This window comes from Heloderma suspectum, chromosome 4, assembly GCF_057233095.1.
Source record: "Heloderma suspectum isolate Gila_16-S chromosome 4, 16-S_ref, whole genome shotgun sequence".
Classification (NCBI taxonomy): domain Eukaryota; kingdom Metazoa; phylum Chordata; class Lepidosauria; order Squamata; family Helodermatidae; genus Heloderma; species Heloderma suspectum.
The window spans coordinates 210794430-210816334 of NC_139461.1; the positions used below are offsets into that span (position 1 = coordinate 210794430).

The 21905-nt window shown below is 40.6% G+C and overlaps 1 protein-coding gene across 2 annotated transcripts in view; it reads left to right on the forward strand.

The window, feature by feature from the left end:
* The window catches only part of PIGK (phosphatidylinositol glycan anchor biosynthesis class K), a 168387-nt gene that overhangs the window by 97803 nt on the left and 48679 nt on the right, over positions 1 to 21905 (forward strand). For both annotated transcript variants that reach the window (XM_084852180.1, XM_084852179.1), the window contains exon 10: positions 19906 to 19981. In XM_084852180.1, the coding sequence (XP_084708306.1) occupies positions 19906 to 19981 (76 nt within the window). The remainder of the gene's footprint in view (positions 1 to 19905; positions 19982 to 21905) is intronic.

The following is a 21905-nucleotide window of genomic DNA, read 5'->3' on the forward strand; positions in this document are numbered from 1 at the left end:
TTTGGTAGTCCTTATGAAAATCCTGATAAATGTTCCATGAGTTGGTTTATTGTGAAATGCATATGAAGACACTAGGAAGAAATCAGAGGAAGTGAATTCCCAGTTTGGCAGCAGCTGTTCACAGGAACTTTGATTTGATATACAGTATATATATTTTTAAATGAAAGCTTGCTATTCTTCATTTCACAGTAGCATTGCAATTCTAAAACAGTTTAGTTGGAGATCACTCCCACTGCTATCATTGGTACTTTCAGGCTGTTTAAGACTGTGCTTAAATGATTTTCCTTAAAAAAAAAGAAAAGAAAAGATACACCCATTGCATCTTCATTTGGTGGTTTTATTCCAAAAGGGCCAGGGATATCTCTCAAAGGGATCTCAAGCAGAGAAACATTAAGCAGGTGATGTTTTACCTATCTCTTCAACATGCTAATATGAGAAAGTATGCTTGTGGCATGCCTTACTCAGAGCTCTTAAAGAACAGAAGTCTTGTCCCTTTCAGAACATGGTCATTCTGATTCTTCAGATAACCATGAAAATATCCCAACCAGCCAAACATAGATGTTTTGTTTTTATGGGTGAGAGTACTTACACTTACAGTACTGCCCTTCCCCCTCTGACAAAGGAGGCAGTAAAGGCGGCTTATAACAACGAACAATAATGTTGATCAAAAATAAAATGAAACCATAAAAAAGGGCCAATAAAGTAAACCTGGCAAGAGCCAAGACTAAAACAGAAGGAAATACTAGGTTGAAGATAAAACTAGAAGCTTGCTGGGGGTAAAAGAGTTATGCTAGGGGAGACAGGGGATGGACAGCTGTGTGGACACCATACCAGAAAAGGCTGGCTCCATGACCTCACCAACTGAACCTCAGATGGTAAAGGGACAGATCGCATAGATGTTCTCAGATGGCAGACAGATTCTGGGTTCATACAACACGATAACCCACACTCAAAGGTTGAGTATGGATTGTCATTGAACCATGGGTTGTTGTTGAAACGTGGGTTGTTGTGTTGTCTGAACACAGCTATGATAACAAACCATGGTTGTTGGGATGTGAACTGTTGATTGTTCATGGTTAACAAACCATGGTTTGTTATTGTGGCTGGGTTCAAACAACACAACAAACCATGTTTCAACAACTACCCATGGTTCAACGGCAATCCACACTTAACTCGCACTCAAGGTTGAGTGTGAGTTATCGTGTTGTGTGAACCCAGTCATTGTGACATTACTTCATTCTTTTAAACAGAATTTCTATTTCATTTTACTTATTCTTTATTTATTTTTCTGATAAGAGATATGCAGGCATTGGCTGCCAATTGATATTGAAGTAATTGTAAACACCCTTCCAGGCCAGACTTGATAAGTGAGGTCTGACCTGTTGTGAGGATGGGTCATTGTAGATTATCCTACAAATAGCATTTAATATGCTTGGCTGTAATTATGGATCGTGAAAAGCCTACATATTATTATGGCAGCCATATCTCCTGCCTTTCTTTGTCTTTGAAAATATGCACTAATTGTTTGCCATTAAAGATATCACTTCCAGGCTCTACTGTAACACTCTGCAAAAGATTCACATTAGCATTCTGTTAGATAGTCATCCAAGGTCACCTAAGGTAAGCTACCAGCTGTCCAGTTTGCCATTGCACCCTATAGGAATGCGGTTAAAATTATTCTTCCTCATAAGTGCATCTGAATTCAGATTTGAAAGTCTTAACTTCCTTGTAATTTTTGCAGTATGGTTCTTTTTAACAGAAACTGATTTATCATAGTGGAACTCTTTCCCTTCGTGGTTAATACAGAGGTTTTGAAATATCTGTTAAACACTCATTTTATGATTGATCATAGGTAGATTTTAACATCTTTTAAAGTGAAAGAGAGGGAAGATTGGTAAGCACTTTGTAGTAACCCATACTGATTTCTCTCCGTGTGCATTTTCCAGGGCTGAAATTGTGTATTTTTGTGGTCTTGACACCCAGACCTTTACTTTAAATGTGTTTATGCTTAAAGTTGGCATCCTAACAAAGCTTAATTCCTCATATCATGTAGTCTGATTACTGTAAATACATTGATCATTTATCAGTTTTTAATAAAATGTTCATTCAAACCAGGAACAGCCCTTTTAGTCTTTGCTGGGAAACCTTGATGGCCTTTTCTCATTTAGTCCTGGCATTTTGTTTTTATTTATAATGGCCAAGAGAAAAAAACTCATTTTACTTATGGGTGAGAAAGTGACACATATAGATTTAATACAGTAATTATTTCAGTACTTCCTCTCCCCACATCTACTCTGAAAATCCCAATTCTTGTCATAAAATGATGTTATTTTTCCTGATTATTGTGGCACTGTATCACTTAAACAATTCGTCCTGTGTGTTACTGCTGAGAGATTAGCTCCATTACAGCAAACCAAATAGGATATATACAAAAAACCCATTATAATAAGCTACACTCAGTCTGTTTTAGAAAGACATGTTTGTAGGCCTATGTGATCCCTTGGAAAGATTTGCTCTGGTTTGTGTGCATCACACACGGCCAGTACAGACGTAATGGGGCTGTTTGCACAATATGACAGTCCAGGCTGTGTTGCGTGCGGGGCATATGTGGCTACCATTTTGAATATGCAATCCCCACATGGGGAGTATTGTGTCGTGCGAAACTGGCAAGTGTTCAACCCAAGTATAACGCATGCTTGCCGGGCTCACATGATACAACAACTCCCAAGCGGAGGTTGGATATGCAATCTGGTGTTCATGGGTGCTGCAGCTCATTGAGGGTTAAATAACCCATGATGAGCTGCTGCATGCCATCTGAACCCAAACACCCCTGATTGCTAATTGTGGTTAGACAATTGTAAGTAGACTGTGGGATTGTGAATTGCATTTTCCATGCCCTCTTGCTTCTGGAATGTGAATTCCACACCCTGGCAGGCTTAACCATTGTTGCATGATTCATCAGTGCCAGTTTTAACTGAGATTAAAGTTAAGTAGGTTGCCACTTCAATAGCTTGTCAACTAGTTTTAAACCTTAGTTAAGGGGGAACTTTCATTAGCCTCAGCTGTGCTTAATGATGGAGCCAGTGTAAAGCTTAATTACAGTAAAGAGTGGCAGAAGGGAGAAATTTATTCTCCAGAATTAAAAGACGGGAGAAGTAGCCCACAGTGGCTTTGTGGTCAGAGTTTTTACATACGCTATAACCCACAGTGTCTCACATTATGTGCTGGTTTTGGACTGGGAATCACACTGAAACTGAAGAAAATAGGAACATGCAGTCTTGGTGTATGGTGTCCATTTGTGTAAATGAGGCTTGCTTTGAGAGCTTGGTGGAATTGCATCCAATGCCATACGGGGCCAAAGAGATCTCAGGCGCACAAGATGCATCAAGCATTTGGATATGGGTCAAAGGCAAAATTGGCATTGGTCAAATGGTTTGGAACTACCATAGCACACTGTGTTATGCCTTCAAAACAGCACTGAGATTTTGTTAGGATAATATGCAGTCTCTTCTTAGTGAAACTACACAAATACTGTGGCGGCTTCTCTGCAAAGTTTGTAATGCCCACCACATTAACCTACTTGCATTTAAAAGCAGTACAATAGTGTCAAAATTGAACGTTTCTCTTAGCTGAATTTGCAGGATTTCTTTTCTTACATTTCTTGCTGTTTCCCAGTTCTCCTCTGATTTCTTGCCATCTTCAAACTGCTGCTCAAGAATAATAACAGTAATACATTAGGGAGAAAAGTTGAAGTGACATAGTAGGTGGAACCTTACCAACAAAAAAGTAGCACTAGTGTTGATAAAAAATTCTAATCATGGTGCAGGATTGTATATTTACTAGACAACTGGAATGAATGAGAATACAAGGAAATGTCCCTTAAAATGGACTCTGGGTGTTTTTCCCCCTCTAAACATGCCTATAATGTAATCAAACTTAATGGCAAAGATAAGGAATATTGTGAAATTTTCTGTCGAACACATATGCAATTTAATACCATAGTTAGCCACTGACATATATTATCTGGCCATATACCGTATGTTACCTACCTGGACTCCTATTACCTGGACCTCGTAATGAGCAACCAGTGCAATTCTAGTGGCAGCAAATAGTCCAGATCTGGTGCTATTCGGTCCTGGCCTTCATCAATTTAAAGCAAGTAGCTCACGAGAGGCAGACAAGAAACACTTCTTGTCTGTGCTCTCAGATCACCTGAATGCTTTTTGGGGAGGAAATTCCAGGTGGATCAACTTCAGGTAGGACAGTCTCAACTGGGTAAGAAAATCTGGCATCGTTTTGTGTCCAAAATACCTTTGGAGTAGACTGCCAACCCCTATATACCTACAGTTGACCTTTGAGATAGTTAGAATAGGACTCACTGGTCGTTCTGAGACCAAGAGCATCTTGCCACATAGCATCAGAAAAACAGGCCTTCTCAGTAGCAACATCCACCCTCTGGAACACCCTCCCACACGCGGTTCAAGAGGCAGAAATTGCAACAAGCTTCAAATACCTTTAGAAAATGTATTTGTTTACACAGGCTTTCCCTGATTTAATTGATTATGACAATGCTGTGTTTGTTCTTGTTGTAAATAGAGAGTTTTCTGTTTTATATTGTATAGATTTCAGGGATTAGACCTGATAGACAGAGTGCCTGAGGAACTATGGACGGAGGTCCGTAACATTGTTCAGGAGGCAGCAACTCAATGCATCCCAAAGAAAAAGAAATGCAAGAAAGCCAAGTGGCTGTCTGATGAGGCTTTACAAGTAGCTGAGGAAAGAAGGGAAGCGAAAAGCAAGGGAGAAAGGGGAAGATATACCCAACTGAATGCAGAGTTCCAGAGAATAGCAAGGAGAGACAAGAAGGCCTTCTTAAATGAACAATGCAAAGAAATCGAGGAAAACAACAGAATGGGAAAGACTAGAGATCTCTTCAAGAAAATTGGAGATCTCAAGGGAACGTTTTGTGCAAAGACGGGCATGATAAAGGACAAAGAAGGCAGGGACCTAACAGAAGCAGATGAGATTAAGAAGAGGTGGCAAGAATACACAGAAGAACTATACAGGAAAGATCTGAATGTCCCTGATAGCCATGATAGTGCGGTCACTGAACTTGAGCCGGACATCCTCGAGAGTGAAGTCAAGTGGGCCTTAGGAAGCATTAGTAACAATAAAGCTAGCGGAGATGACAGTATTCCAGCCGAGCTATTTTAAATCCTAAAAGATGATGCTGTTAAAGTGCTGCATTCAATATGCCAACAAATGTGGAACACTCAACAGTGGCCACAAGACTGGAAAAGGTCAGTTTACATTCCAATTCCAAAGAAGGGCAACGCCAAAGAGTGTTCAAACTACCGCACCATTGCGCTCATTTCACATGCCAGCAAGGTGATGCTCAAAATCCTACAAGCTAGGCTTCAGCAGTATGCGAACCGAGAACTACCGGAAGTACAAGCTGGGTTTAGAAGAGGCAGAGGAACTAGAGATCAAATCGCCAACATTCGCTGGATCATGGAGAAAGCAAGAGAATTCCAGAAAAACGTCTATTTCTGCTTCATTGACAACGCTAAAGCCTTTGATTGTGTGGATCACAACAAACTGTGGCAAATTCTGAAAGTGATGGGAGTACCAGATCACCTTACCTGTCTCCTGAGAAACCTGTACGAGGGCCAAGAAGCAACAGTAAGAACCAGACATGGAACAACCGATTGGTTCAAAATTGGGAAAGGAGTACGACAAGGCTGCATATTGTCACTCTGCTTATTTAACCTATATGCAGAGTACATCATGAGAAATGCCGGGTTGGATGAATCAGAGGTCGGAATTAAGATTGCTGGGAGAATTATCAACAACCTCCGATATGCAGACGATACCACCCTAATGGCAGAAAGCGAAGAGGATCTAAAGAGCCTCTTGTTGAGGGTGAAAGAGGAGAGTGCAAAAGCTGGTTTGAAACTCAACATTAAAAAAACTAAGATCATGGCATCTGGCCCCATCACTTCCTGGCATATGGAAGGGGAAGAAATGGAAGCAGTGACAGATTTTACTTTCTTGGGCTCCAAGATCACCGCAGACGGTGACTGTAGCCATGAAATTAAAAGACGCTTGCTCCTTGGGAGGAAAGCTATGGCCAACCTAGACAGCATAGTAAGAAGCAGAGACATCACCTTGCCGACAAAGGTCCGTCTAATCAAAGCTATGGTTTTCCCAGTAGTAATGTATGGCTGTGAGAGCTGGACTATAAGGAAGGCTGAGCGCCGAAGAATTGATGCTTTCGAACTGTGGTGCTGGAGAAGACTCTTACGAGTCCCCTGGACTGCAAGGAGGTCAAATCAGTCCATCCTAAAGGAAATCAACCCTGAGTGCTCATTGGAAGGACAGATAATGAAGCTGAAGCTGAAATATTTTGGCCACCTAATGCGAAGAGAAAACTCCCTGGAAAAGACCCTGATGCTGGGAAAGATTGAAGGCAAAAGGAGAAGGGGACGGCAGAGGATGAGATGGCTAGATAGCATCACCGATGCAATGAATATGAACTTGAGCACGCTCCGGGAGAGAGCGCAGGACAGGAAGGCCTGGCGTGCTATGGTCCATGGGGTCACGAAGAGTCGGACACGACTGAACAACAACAATACTTATTTTAGCCATGGCTTTATATTACTTTAAACAAAGTTTATTATATTAAGCAGGATATTGTGGTTTTAAGCTTTCGTATTTTATATTGTTTTATGCTGCGTCTTGTAGTTTTAATTTTTATGAACCACTCAGACAGCTTCAGCTATTGGGCGGTATAGAAATAAGCAAACAAACAAAACATAAGTATTATAAATAAATATGCTGAAAGAAGTTTCATCAAATAACTTTCTTACAATATGTGGTGTCAGTTACTTATAGTGTCTGTTCTTTCTTAAGACTGTGAGTTACATTAAACCCAGATAGACATCTTGTTCTTCATGGAGTTGTACATCAGCTTGGTTCACACATAGCTGCCAAACCATGGTTTAACCATGGGGGCCATGCCTTGGGCTTGTAAATTTTCTTCTAGCCTTCTTTCCTCACTCTGCTTACTTGCTTAGGTTCTCTGCCTCAGTTCCTGGTTTGAGCAAATCATAGTTTGACTCCAACCCAGCATTGGAAACCATGGTTTGAAGTGGGTTTCCAGTTCCGGTTTGGCGACAGATTATAGTTTGTGTAAGCCACAAGTTGATCTAATTGGTACATCACAGTGAATTATGAGGGAGAAAACCCAAGTGAATTAGGTGGAAAGGAAGCACGTAAGTCCAAGATATGGCCATAGTGACTAAACCACAGATGCCACCTTGGGCTTCCAGGTGCAGCACCAGACATTTGAAGTGCTTTCTTGATCTTTCAGGGGACAAATGAATTGGATCACTTTACTTTTAATGTTTCCACCCTGTGATTGAACTTTAGTTTATTTAATCTCATCCACTGACTCCAGAAATCCATGCAGGATCTTCACTACCTCATTCTATGATGAGTCTTCAGCTAACAGCCTGAGCTACAAATCAGGAAAGACCTGATTTAAATCTCATTGCTGCCATCAACTCAGGTGACCATACTTCCTCTTAGTCCCAATCCCCAGTCAGCATTATGGGTATAATAATTCTGACCTTACCTTACAGGGTTGTTATAACGAATACGACAGCATGAAAACATTATATAAATGCTAAGTGTTTATAATAAATATGTGACACATCAGGCTTGAGTATCTTACTCTCTTGCTGATGGTGTGATAGCCAAGACCCAAGTTGTGGGCTAGAAAATCCCTAGTTGACATCGTGACTCAACCATGAGTTTGCTCGGTCACTATATATCTTAGCCCTTTGAAGCCCCCTCCCAACCAGTCTGTCACATGAGGATAATAGTAGTCACCGCAGACGGTGACTGTAGCCATGAAATTAAAAGACGCTTGCTCCTTGGGAGGAAAGCTATGGCACATCTAGACAGCATAGTAAGAAGCAGAGACATCACCTTGCCGACAAAGGTTCGTATAACCAAAGCTATGGTTTTCCCAGTAGTAACGTATGGCTGTGAGAGCTGGACTCTAAGGAAGGCTGAGCGCCGAAGAATTGATGCTTTCGAACTGTGGTGCTGGAGAAGACTCTTACGAGTCCCCTGGACTGCAAGGAGGTCAAATCAGTCAATCCTAAAGGAAATCAACCCTGACTGCTTATTGGAAGGACCGATAGTGAAGCTCAAATATTTTGGCCACCTAATGCGAAGAGAAAACTCTCTGGAAAAGACCCTGATGCTGGGAAGGATTGAAGGCAAAAGGAGAAGGGGACGGCAGAGGATGAGATGGCTAGATAGCATCACTGATGCAATGAATATGAACTTGAGCACATTCCGGGAGAGAGCGGAGGACAGGAAGGCCTGGCGTGCTATGGTCCATGGGGTCATGAAGAGTCGGACACGACTGAATGACTGAACAACAACTACAGGGTTGTTTGTTTCTTTACACAAAGTGGCTTACAAATACAACAAGAAAAGCAGTGGTAATTCTTACTATCACCAATAATTGTAAGGATGATCAACATAATGTATATATAAATCTCTCTGAATGCTACATAAATGCAGTGAATTAATATTTAACTAGTTTTCAAAATTTATGCAATAGAAGTGCTGTTTTTTCAGTGGACTCTTGGGATTTGGACTGCATTCAAAAATCCCAGGCGACTAGTCCCCTAAAGAAGTAGTGCTGATGTCTAGAAATGAGCAATATTATTCTGTTGACCAAATTACTTATTATTGCATATCTGTAACACTCAAAATTATGAATATAGTATTTGCTGTCAACTAAGTTGTTTTTGTTCACATTTTTACTGCTGCCCAGTTACTCTCTTTCTTTTGTAAGCATAGTGAGTAGCAATCACCAGGGAGTATGAGGGAATCTTTTTCATTTCTTCCTTCACATTTCTTTCACTCAGATGGCCCCTTCCACCCCCAAATAGGGGAGATTTCCTGCATTAGCACATCTCTGAGACTCCAAAGATGGAAAGTCTAGCCTGCTATTCATAACGTTACCAATTTTAAACTGTTGTCCTGAACATATTTATTTAAAAGTAGATCTTAGAACTTGTAATTTACCATTAAAATCAGTGCAGGTTACTTTCCAGGTAAATGCAAAATGTAGTTCTAAGGATGTTTACTCAGAAGCAAGTCCCGTAAGTTCAATGGGACTTGACCTATAATAAGTCTGTTTAGGACTACAGCCACAGATAGACTGCCCTATTGTGTTCATTTTCCTCTTCTCTTTGCATAGTTTTGCTCTCCTACCCACTTCCTCCATTTCCTAGTTAATTGTTGAGGATGATCTGCCTTCCCGATCATTTAATACTAAATTGAAAGGCAGAAGCAGTTTTGCCAATTATATATTCTGATGAACACTATGCAGTTTGACTACATTGTTATAGCTTGGCATACAGCAGTGAATGCCTGCACTTAAGTCTGGACCAATACTTGGAGTAGATGTAACTCTGCCTGATTAATTCAGAGCCACATTTTAAGCAATCAGGAGTTCCCCAGAGGGCTAGGGTTGTGTTACTACATTTTTGCCTACCATAGTTATTCCAAACCACAGTTTGCAAACCTCCTGCTAATTATGGTTGCACAACATGGTTTGGTACTGACTCTGGTTAGCAAAAATGTTGGTGCATACATAATGCAAACCATAGTTAGCTCCAAAATGGAAAGGATGGGGGAGAATGTTTGCAGTATAGGGGAATATATTGAAAAGGAGGTTATAATGTAAATGAGCTGTGTTATTTCTACACCCAAGTCCAGCTGAGTTTTGGAAGTGGTGATGTAGGTTTTTGAAATTAAATAGCTAAGTTTGTAGCTGTTCTGTCTAGCTGCTTAATGCAAAGCAGTTATTTATGCGGAGATGAATTAAAGACATCAGACAGATTTTCCTTCCATGTTCATACAAGCACACGTATTTTGGGGCAATATTGTTGTTGGCTCCTCCAGGGCCAGATGTGTGGGTGGTTCTTCTGTCTACTGTCTGCAGACATCTACAATTATATTTTACCCTCAGGAACACTGATAAGGTGGAGACCTAATGGGCATCAGATTCACCCCCTATCCTTATGTTAGAGAGAGAGGCCTGGCTTTGTTTGATTCTCTCTTGTCATTAATCAAGAATCTGTGAAATTGTTTTTAAATTGAATGTAGCCTAGATAGAGAGCATTTGACTTGAATGTCAACCAGATAAGGAAAATATTAATATGTTTGGCTTTTTCAATTAATCCGTTATCTAATCAGTGACTCAATATTATAAATGCTGCTTGTGCCAAAGTATATATAAAGAGCTCAAATCACTTCCCTGTGTGTTTTATTGAACATAACAATGGCTTCCCCAATAGCTAGCCTATACCACCACCACAGTTACTTAGAAAAATGGGTCCATCGTGCAACAATTTCACACTAAACTGCTCCAAAGTTAATAGGAGAACGAAAGAAACATGGGCCTGAGAACTGTATATAATGCCCATGTATAAATGGTGATGGTAATAAATCCATCTGTTGGACCATAAAGAAGCCTCTTAGTTGAGTGATCTATTGTAGATATTCCACAAAAATAACATTCAAAAGTTATTTCCACTTTTTTCCTCTCAGCGTTTTCTCCAGACAGTTGTTGTACTAGCACAGTTATAAAAATATGCCTAGAACGAGAGGTTATGTCAAAGGCATTCACTGTCATTGAAATTATCAGTTTAAATCAAGTCTGTTAATCAATAGAAAATCCTTTAATTGGTTAACTGTTCCAACAATATTGTGTCTATTGCATGGGATAGTGCCTATTTGACAGTGATAACTTTCTGTTTTAGGGTAAAGAAGGGATTTTCCTATTCTGCAGTCCCTCCTTAAAACCTGTCATTGGCTCTTGAGAGACAAATTAAGGGCCAGTGCAGGCATTACTTTAAATGTATGTCTAGCAGCTATGTCTTTTTCATTTTAACTCTAGAGTAGGTGCAGAACCCCTGATGCACATATTAAAAGCTTCTCTACTCCCACCCCCATGCTAGGGGCATGCTCAAAAGAGTAGTGGCCGCTCAGTAAAAATGGGAAAAGCCCAAGTTGCTAGACTCACATCTAAACTAATGTGCTTTATCGTAACGCTCCTTTTCTCCATCTTGCATTAGTCCCATACAGTACAGAATGTTTTCAGCTATAAATGCGAAGGAACTAATTGCTTATATAAAGACATTTACCTCAGTTTGCATCCATGGGGCATGAGCGGAGAGGAGGGAACATATTTGGAAAAAGGAGCAGCAGATTATATTTGTTTAAAAACAAATTGCATCCCTTAACAAAATAATTGTAATGACAAGCTAGAAAGTAATAGGCCTTGGGCAAAATGTAGTAGTACAGAATGCTGATAAGAGCTTCTACTACTAATACTTCATTAAGTCTCTATTTTGCAAAAGCTGTAAATAAATAAATAAATAAATTTAAATAAACTAAATAAAAATTAATGTTAGTAAATAAACTAACATTAATTTTACAAAATGCAATACAGATTATTTACTGAGATATGGTGGAGGGTAGGTCTTACATAATAGTAGGTCTTACATAATTAAAATTATCTGTACTTGCCCAAATGAACAGTGCTTCATTCTGAGGAATTACGGTTCATACAGTTATATAATATACAGTTATATACTCCCCTTCATGGATCACTGCCTTGTTGTAGCGAAGGGGCTTGAGTAACTCAGTGAAGCCATAAGCTATGCCGTGCAGGGCCAACCAAGACGGACAGGTCATGGTGGAGAGTTCTGACAAAATGTGGTCCACTGGAGAAGGAAATGGCAACCCACTCCAGTATTCTTGCCAAGAAAACCCCATGGAACGTATCACAAGGCTAAAAGATATGACGCCGGAAGATGAGCCCCTCAGGTCGGAAGGTGTCCAATATACCACTGGGGAAGAGCAGAGGGAATTTCCAAGTAGTGCCAGAAAGAGTGAAGCGGCTGGGCCAAAGCCAAAAGGACACTCAGCTGTGGATGTGTTTGGTGGTGAAAAGAAAATCCAATGCTGTAAAGAACAATATTGTTTAGGAACCTGGAATGTCAGATCAATGAATCAAGGTAAGCTGGAGGTGGTCAAACATGAGATGGCAAGATTGAACATCGACATCTTGGGAATCAGCAAACTAAAATGGACAAGCATGGGCAAATTTAATTCAGGTGACCATCATATCTACTATTGTGGGCAAGAATCCCTTAGAAGAAATGGAGTAGCACTCATAGTCAACAAAAGGGTGGGAAAAGCAGTACTGGGGTACAATCTTAAAAATGATAGAATGATCTCAGTACGAATCCAAGGCAAACCATTCAACATCACAGTAATTCAAGTCTATGCCCCAACCACTGAGGCCGAAGAAGCTGAGGTTGATCGGTTCTATGAAGACCTACAACACCTTCTAGAACTAACACCAAAAAAAGATGTCCTCTTCATCATAGGGGATTGGAATGCTAAAGTAGGAAGTCAAGAAATCACCGGGATAACAGGCAGGCATGGCCTTGGTGTACAAAATGAAGCAGGACAAAAGCTAATCGAGTTTTGCCAAGAGAACACGCTGATCATAGCAAACACTCTTTTCCAACAGCACAAGAGACGACTCTACACATGGACATCACCAGATGGTCAATATCGAAATCAGATTGATTATGTCCTTTGCAGCCAAAGATGGAGAAGCTCCATACAGTCAGTCAGAACAAGACCTGGAGCTGACTGTGGCTCAGATCATGAGCTGCTTCTTGCAAAATTTCGGCTTAAATTGAAGAACATAGGGAAAACCACTAAACCATTCAGGTATGACCTAAATCATATTCCTTATGAATATACAGTGGAGGTGAGGAATAGATTTCAGGGATTAGACCTGATAGACAGAGTGCCTGAGGAACTATGGACAGAGGTCCGTAACATTGTTCAGGAGGCAGCAACGAAATCCATCCCAAAGAAAAAGAAATGCAAGAAAGCCAAGTGACTGTGTGATGAGGCTTTACAAGTAGCTGAGGAAAGAAGGGAAGCGAAAAGCAAGGGAGAAAGGGGAAGATATATCCAACTGAATGCAGAGTTCCAGAGAATAGCAAGGAGAGACAAGAAGGCCTTCTTAAATGAACAATGAAAGAAATTGAAGAAAACAATAGAATGGGAAAGACTAGAGATCTCTTCAAGAAAATCGGAGATCTCAAGGGAATGTTTTGTGCAAAGACGGGCATGATAAAGGACAAAGAAGGCAGGGACCTAACAGAAGCAGATGAGATTAAGAAGAGGTGGAAAGAATACACAGAAGAACTATACAGGAAAGATCTTAATGTCCTTGATAGCCATGATAGTGCGGTCACTGAACTTGAGCCAGAGATCCTAGAGAGTGAAGTCAAGTGGGCCTTAGGAAGCATTAGTAACAACAAAGCTAGCGGAGATGACAGTATTCCAGCTATTTAAAATCCTAAAAGATGATGCTGTTAAAGTGCTGCATTCAATATGCCAACAAATTTGGAACACTCAACAATGGCTGCAAGACTGGAAAAGGTCAGTTTACATTCCAATTCCAAAGAAGGGCAATGCCAAAGAGTGTTCAAACTACCGCACCATTGCGCTCATTTCACATGCCAGCAAGGTGATGCTCAAAATCCTACAAGCTAGGCTTCAGCAGTATGTGAACCGAGAACTACCGGAAGTACAAGCGGGGTTTCGAAGAGGCAGAGGAACTAGAGATCAAATCGCCAACATTTGCTGCATCATGGAGAAAGCAAGAGAATTCCGGAAAAATGTCTATTTCTGCTTCATTGACTACACTAAAGCCTTTGATTGTGTGGATCACAACAAACTGTGGCAAATTCTTAAAGTGATGGGAGTACCAGACCACCTTACCTGTCTCCTGAGAAACCTGTACGAGGGTCAAGAAGCAACAGTAAGAACCAGACATGGAACAACCTATTGGTTCAAAACTGGGAAAGGAGTACGACAAGGCTGCATATTGTCATCCTGCTTATTTAACTTAAGAGTTTATTTAAGAGTACATCATGAGAAATGCCGGGTTGGATAAATCAGAGATCGGAATTAAGATTGCTGGGAGAATTATCAACAACCTCCGATATGCAGACGATACCACCCTAATGGCAGAAAGCGAAGAGGATCTCAAGCCTCTTGTTGAGGGTGAAAGAGGAGAGTGCAAAATCTGGTTTGAAACTCCACATTAAAAAAAGAAGATCATGGCATCTGGCCCTATCACTTCCTGGCATATAGAAGGGGAGGAAATGGAAGCAGTGACAGATTTTACTTTCTTGGGCTCCAAGATCACCGCAGACGGTGACTGTAGCCATGAAATTAAAAGACGCTTGCTCCTTGGGAGGAAAGCTATGGCACACCTAGACAGCATAGTAAGAAGCAGAGACATCCCCTTGCTAACAAAGGTCTGCCTAATCAAAGCTATGGTTTTCCCAGTATTAATGTATGGCTGTGAGAGCTGGACTATAAGGAAGGCTGAGCGCCGAAGAATTGTTGCTTTCGAACTGTGGTGCTGGAGAAGACTCTTACGAGTCCCCTGGACTGCAAGGAGGTCAAATCAGTCCATCCTAAAGGAAATCAACCCTGAGTGCTCATTGGAAGGACAGATACTGAAGCTCAAATATTTTGGCCACCTAATGTGAAGAGAAAACTCTCTGGAAAAGTCCCTGATGCTGGGAAAGACTGAAGGCAAAAGGAGAAGGGGACGGCAGAGGATGAGATGGCTAGATAGCATCACCAATGCAATGAATATGAACTTGAGCACGCTCCGGGAGGGAGCGCAGGACAGGAAGGCCTGGTGTGCTATGGTCCATGGGGTCACGAAGAGTCGGACACAACTGAACGACTGAATAACAACAACAGTTATTGGGAGTCCTCAAATTTCATAAACTCTCTGTGGGTCTCTTGGTTATTAGTGAGCATTTGCTATGCTGAAATGTACCTCCAGAGAGTTTTCAAACAGCAGTAAGAACATTTTGGTTGTGGAGTTTTCTTTCAAGATTAACAGACTTTTCTTGCATGCAGTGTTTAGGAAACAGATGCTTATCTGAGTGAAAAGTCTCATCAGCTAGGATATACAGTTAAATCTGTCTCATCAACGGAGAGCAGTGTTGCATGGGCTTGTGCTAACAGACTAAAATATGCATTTAAAACAAATTTTATGAACACTACCTTATAACACATTGGGCTAAATCCAATGTTTACCTCCCCCCCCAGCCCCCTGGAGCAGTTTTAAGGAGCACATGCGGGGTTTATTTATTTTATTTCTATACCACCCAATAGCCGAAGCTCTCTGGGTTGCAGGTGGGACGGGAAATTCGATCCACCGGTGGTATCTGTTCTGCTGGCAGAAGGACACCGTTGGACACAACCCTTTTTGTTTTTCTCCAGAGCAACTATAGATGTTGAGTTCATCCTGAAAGTAAACCAACTGGTTAAGTTCCAGGAATGCTGAGCAGAGATATTAGTGGAAATAGTTACTTCTAAATCCGTGAAATGCTGTTACCCGGCTTTTTAAACCCTTTAAATCAAAATCTTTTTTCTGGTATAGCTCCTGTCTTGAAACTGTAACTTTTTTTTAATAAATATTTTTTCTCATGCCCTGTTGTTAATAAAGACTATATTACCAGCAGGGAAAAAGTGACTGACGATTCAGAGAGAGGGGGAAATTGGCTATACCCCAAATGCTGGCAATTGTACAAAGTAAATTGAAAAAAGAAGAAGAAAAATTTCCCATTACTTTTCAGTTTATAGCAATTTTACGTGTTACAGGCAACTGCAGCCAAGTACAATTTTTAGAATGAGCTGTGATCCCCCCCCCCCAGTTTGCAGAGAGGACCCTTTTAAAGATCACAGGAATGTTATTTGAGAGTCCAGTCAGTATTTTTTTCTTAAGCACAGTGCGTGAAAATATGGGTTTGAACAGAGGAACATATGTAGTCCTCTTGGATAATTGATGCTATATCAGTTGATGGTCTTCTCTGGACCAGGGATATGTGAAAGTCTGTCTACACAAAGAAAAGTTTTATATAGATAGTGGTACCCTTCTGTATGAATGATACATGGACACAAATAGTTTCTTCTTACATAGAATGCTATTGACATGTACTTTAGAGCAGTGGTTCCCAAACTTAATTTTTTTTGTGGACCACTTGAAAATTGCTGGGGGTCTCGGCAGAACACCGTTTTTATTTTTCAAATTAAAGCATGCACATAACTTGTATTTTAATAACATTTTTTCCTCAGCAATGTCAGTGCCTTATTATGAAAATCATGGCTCCAAGGCCACGGTCTTGTTAGCCTGTTGTTAGCAATCTCTCTAACAAGAAGTCAGGAATGGCTGGCCATAATACTATGGTTAAAATATACAAAATGGCTTTGATTATATGAATAGTCAGGATGTTGTGCCTTTATTCCTCCTCCTTCTCACCCACAGCTATGGAAATTCCCTATCCTCTGGTTGAGAGCACCTGATTTACATAATCACTCTACTGTTGTTTTTTAATAACTATGCAAAACGCAGATCTTGTTGTCCTGGTAGGCTAATAATGGCTGGCAGCCAATCGGAGTGCAAGGATTTCTATAATCACTGAAGTTATTACTCTGAAATCACACAGTGGTTAGTCATATTACTCTGATTACTGCGGTTCCTGTGTCCTGATTGGCTTTTGCATTTAAAGTCCATAACTGCCTTGAAGATAAAACACCTTGGTGGCTCTTTTCTGAGAAACCAGACAAATTTCAAATTGTACATGATGAGACAAAGATGGAAACAACAACCAAAAGCATTTGAAACCGTTCAAACAAGGGCTGGATGCACCTGATCTCATCTGATCTGGAAAGCTAAGCAGGGTCAGCCCTGGTTAGTACTTGGATGGGAGACCACCTGGGAATCAAGCTTCCTGCACTGAGCAGGCAGTTGGACTTGGTGGTCTTATAGGCCCCTTCCAACCCTATGATTCTATGAAAGGGTGCATTTCCTAATTTTTTTCTTTGCCTCAGTCTTTCTTCACTGAGGACTAATTTGCCTCCCAGAAGAGGTAGAAGCTTTCAAAATGTTTCCACAATTTTGAATTCCTTCTGGCAGTCCCATCAGGGAAGAAGGAAGAGATAGAATTCCTTCTACCCCTTGGAGCTGGTGAAATGTTTCATTTCAGTAGATAAAAGAAGGCCAAATTATATGTGATGTTAGTCATATGTTTAAACAAGCATGTTTATCCTGGGTGCTTTTATTTTGAAAAAAAAAGCAGCCATGGGGTCCTGATCCCAAATATGCCCTCTGCCAGTTTTGTGCTGGAAATCATTCTCTCTTGGCTGCTTTTTGCTCCAGAAAGTGCTCTCTGGTTTGCCTAGCCCTAACTAGCAAAAGAAGAAGAAGAAGGCAGTCACCTCCCAAAATAAAATCTGTGGCAACTTCTATTTCCCACTCTCCTGCTACCTTAATTTTTTTTAAGGACTTGATTTTGTGCATGAGCTCTGGATCTAGGCCTCAAATTCTTCCCACCACTGCCACCATATGTGACAAACCATGTGTCTGCATCTCTAACACTGTAAGGTATGGCAGGCTGCAAGACACGACCTTTTGTCTATGTCCCTCAGAGGCAGCCCCTCCACCCCACATGTATTTTTTAAAATGTCACTTAGTCTGCCCACGTGAGAAAACAGACTTATTACTTTTATATGTGGAGAAGGATACACCCCTGTTTGAGAGCCTCCTTTAAACTCCTTAAAAACCAGGTCAGTGTGTTTGCCAAGCAGTCCAGTACATGGATGAGGCCTGACTAAATAGTGTTCCGCCTGGGCATCCAGAGCTTGGAAGAGTTTTGCCTTGAGTTTTTGCCAATCACCCAAAAAGTCAAAGAAAAGATTTCACAGTGACTTGGTTCGCACAATCACCCTGGCTTAGATAAATAAGCCATGGTGGGTTGTGGCATGTGCCAGGTAGCTTTTGAATATTCAAGCCGTGACTGCAGCTTGTTGTGTCATCCAAACCCAGCACGGGTGGACTGTGCAATGGTTTAACAGGCCATGGGTTATGTGAGGGTTCTTTAACCCTCCCACAACCTATCCCCAGTGGGTTTGGATGACATGTCAAGCTGCAGTTGTGGCTTGAATTTTCAAAATGGCCACCGAGCACATGGCCCTGCTGGTGGGCTTTTTGATAAACCATGGTGGGCTGTTTAAACATACAAACCAGCCCAATTCAGGTACCTCTATGGGAGCTGAGCAGCTCCCAGAGAGGAAAGTTCAAACTGACAAATCGATAGCCTGGGTGGAACTGATGACACATCCTGCATGTGTTTTCTACAGGGCCAACTCGGCGTTAGCTGGGTCAGCCTGGAATATATAGCGATGGAAATGGTGGGTTTTTCACAGTCTTGCCAGTCCTGGTATGTTCTTTGTTTAAATATCTTTCCTGAAAGGGATTAGGGGTAGGACTGGTTCATCACAGCTGTTTACCGCAAATAGCACTTTTGGGGGAAAGTAGGAGCATGGTAAGGGTGACTTTCAGCAGAAAACCAGTGCAAGGTCCCATGACTGCTATTACTCCAAAATAAAAGCAGCCAGGTTAAGCAAGCTTGTTTTAATCATGTGACTAAAGTCACGTGTGGTTTGACCCTAACAGTTTAGTCCTCAAGGATATTTCAAATCAAGCATGTTTCCCAGACATTCTTTCATTGTATCCACTGCCTGCTGGACCTAGTATGCATCTCAAACAACCTTGCTTTCATCTAGAACACTTTTCAAATACTGTCTTTCAATATAATAAAGCAGTTTTGAGTACATACCTCAATTTCTATAGAATAAAGAAACTCATTTGCGACTTTGATTTATGTTAGAACACAACATTTAACTCCTTGCATTTCAACTGCTGTGTGTGTGAGCACATACGCACACACACACACGTTATGGTAAAACCTCATCACCTCTCCCCAAGTATCTGGACTGTTCTGGAGGCCTGACCTTTGCACAATTTTTCTGTAACAGAAAGAATGAAACAGCTGATATGTATTGTAGCAATGTGGAATTTAAAGCATGTGCAAAATATGGAGACGTACAGGCTCAAAAAAATGAATGGCGTTTAATTGAATGCATACGCCATTTAAAAATAATTACTGTGTTTTATACTGAAAAATGTTGGTGAGATGGATTCAGGATTTGATGTTGTATATTTAGAAGCTAGGGGCTCTAAGATAATATACAACAACCACAAATCCCAGTAATGCAATTAATTCATAACTAAATTGTCAACAGTGTGCACTTGCAGGAATGAATACATATATACATAACAACAGAATGCTGGTCAAAATCAGTTTCAGCAAGTTACCTTTATCAAGTCCATGTCCGTAGATTTTAAGTCCTTGGGAGAAAATATTTTCTGGTCTGCTTTAAATTAGTTGTTGCTGGGCTGCACCTCTCCACTCTTCTAGTGGTAAAATCAAATCCTTATAAACCAACTTTTGGGGGAAAAAAAATTTTAAGATCTCATTCCACATTTTAGTCATTCAAAAATAATAATTATTTACTAAACATAGGAAGCTTACTACAAGTGCGAAAATTGTTTTTACAAACTCCAACTAACTAAAACGTTTCTACAACTCCTTCACAATGCCCAAGGACGAAATGAACTCAACTCCCAAATTATTCTGATTAATGTCAACTGTGTATTGCCTTTCAGCCCATCTGGTACTTAATCTTAGTCATGCCTCCTATTAGACATTGTTGACAATATAGCTTTGAACTGTATTATTGGGGTTTGTGGTTGTTGGATAGCTTATATTTAAAAGCCAGTAGCAACTACTGTCTTGTGGTTTTGTCCTTCCCTATATTATTTCAATGTCTGATCAAAATTAATTTTTTTTTCAGGCATGCTGTGGATGAAGTAGCAACAGAGCCATTAAAATATGCAGAACAACTTCCAGTTGCACAAATAATTCACCAGGTATTTTCTTTCTTTTGTTCATATTTGATTCAAGAATAAATAAGGACTTCAGTCTTGGGAATAGAATACTTCTGGAAGCTTTTATTGACTGAATAGGTTTATATTTCCAAATTCTGTTCTGATATTTCTGTTTAGGTAACATTATTCAGAGCACAATAATTATTGATTGTCACAAGAACGGTTCTGTTGTCCAGAGTAGAGTTTTTATTGTTAAGTACCAGAGTAATCTACACAATGTAGCAAAGTTAAAAGAAGATACAGTGTATGCCCACAGGCTTGAAAATTGTTAGCACTGGTAGTCAGCCTGTAGCATTCATATTGCAAGTGGCAGAGACGGTAAGAGTTTGTGGCACACCTGGACGGGAATGGGAGGCAGGGCACAGAATTAGGCCTACGCTTCTGCCTGCTTCTGTAGAGCTGCTGCACTATCTCGCTTGTGACAGCTCTTTCAATTAGCCACAAAACTACCACAAGGCAAAGTGGGCTGCACATGTGGTACATGTAAAAGTGTCAGTATCTCATATTTGTGTGGCTAGCTTGCCTTGCATTTGTGACTTCAGTTTCATATTTTAGAGAGGAATAAAGTTTTTCTCCCTTGTGCCTTGAGCCACATCATACTAAGTGCTGTTAGCTCAGTGCATTTTTTAAAAAGTAAAACCAATCCATTTAAAAGCAAGATTGAGAGACATTGCTCTGAGTGGGGGAAATGACTTCGATTGCCACAAGAGCCAGCAAATCAGCACTCCTCACAGCTGGATGGATGGGAGGTGGATTAATGATTTTCACAAATGCCAACCAATCCGCACTCTGTACAGCCAGCTTCTACTGGAAACTGAATAAATGGCTTGTTTATTTAAAACATTTCTATACTGTGCCTCATCAAATGAGATCCCAGGGCAGTGTACAACAATATAGGTCAGCCTTCCCCAACCTGGTGCCCTCCAGATGTTTTGCACTTCAACTCCCATCAGCCCCAGCCAGCATGACCACTGGTCAGGAATGCTGGAAGTTGTCATCCAAAACATCTGTAGGACATCAGGTTGGGAAAGGCTGATAATATGTAATTATTTAAAACCTAATACAGTACAACACTAAAATGTTAACATCCGGCAACTACAGTGAAAGACAGCAAAGAAAAATTATGAGGCAGACTAAAGGATTATACAAATTAAAATGTCATGCTAAGTAAAAACATCTTAATCTTGTGCTGAAAAGATTGTAAAGTAGGTGCCAGGTGGACATTTCAAAGCCAGGTTGCTTCTGAGCTTAATTATCTGAGAGAGGTTGTATGTATGTCCAAAGAGGGGTAAATATAGATCCACAGAAAGCTCACTACTCAAGTTAAGTATGTTTGTACTTGGTCATAACTGTTATGACTAGGGAAATAGTCTATAACCAATGTAATTCTGAATAAGGTTCAAGCAGTCTGTAACTCCAACAGTTCGAATCTCCTTTTAACACAATAGTTATCATTGAAAAAAGCAGCATTTGTGTAGGTATTTCATTCTAATTGTGACTGCATTTAACAGCTGGCATGCTAGGCCAGATGCTGCTGCTGTTGTCTAAATGGCCCATTATCTACAGCTGAGGCTTTCAGATACAGCTGCCTTTGAACAAAGGTAGATCCACAGGAAAAATGGAAGTCCACCAAACCACAACGTTGGTTGGAATATCCTCTGGGCATTAATTATTATTGTAAGTCTGTTTCCAAATACCTTTGTCAATCAAAGTGGCTTCCCACAGTTGAATTTGCTTGCTGGAGGCAATGCCAGTTTTAGCTTAAAGGAAACACGAGCTTTATTTTAAAACTTTCAAGTGTACAGGCCTTTCCTGCAAGATGTTAAACCCAAAGGAAATTTAAAACTTTAGGCTGAAATCTGCACCTCCGGGAAGAATATCTGATGTGTTCAGAACATGGAAGATT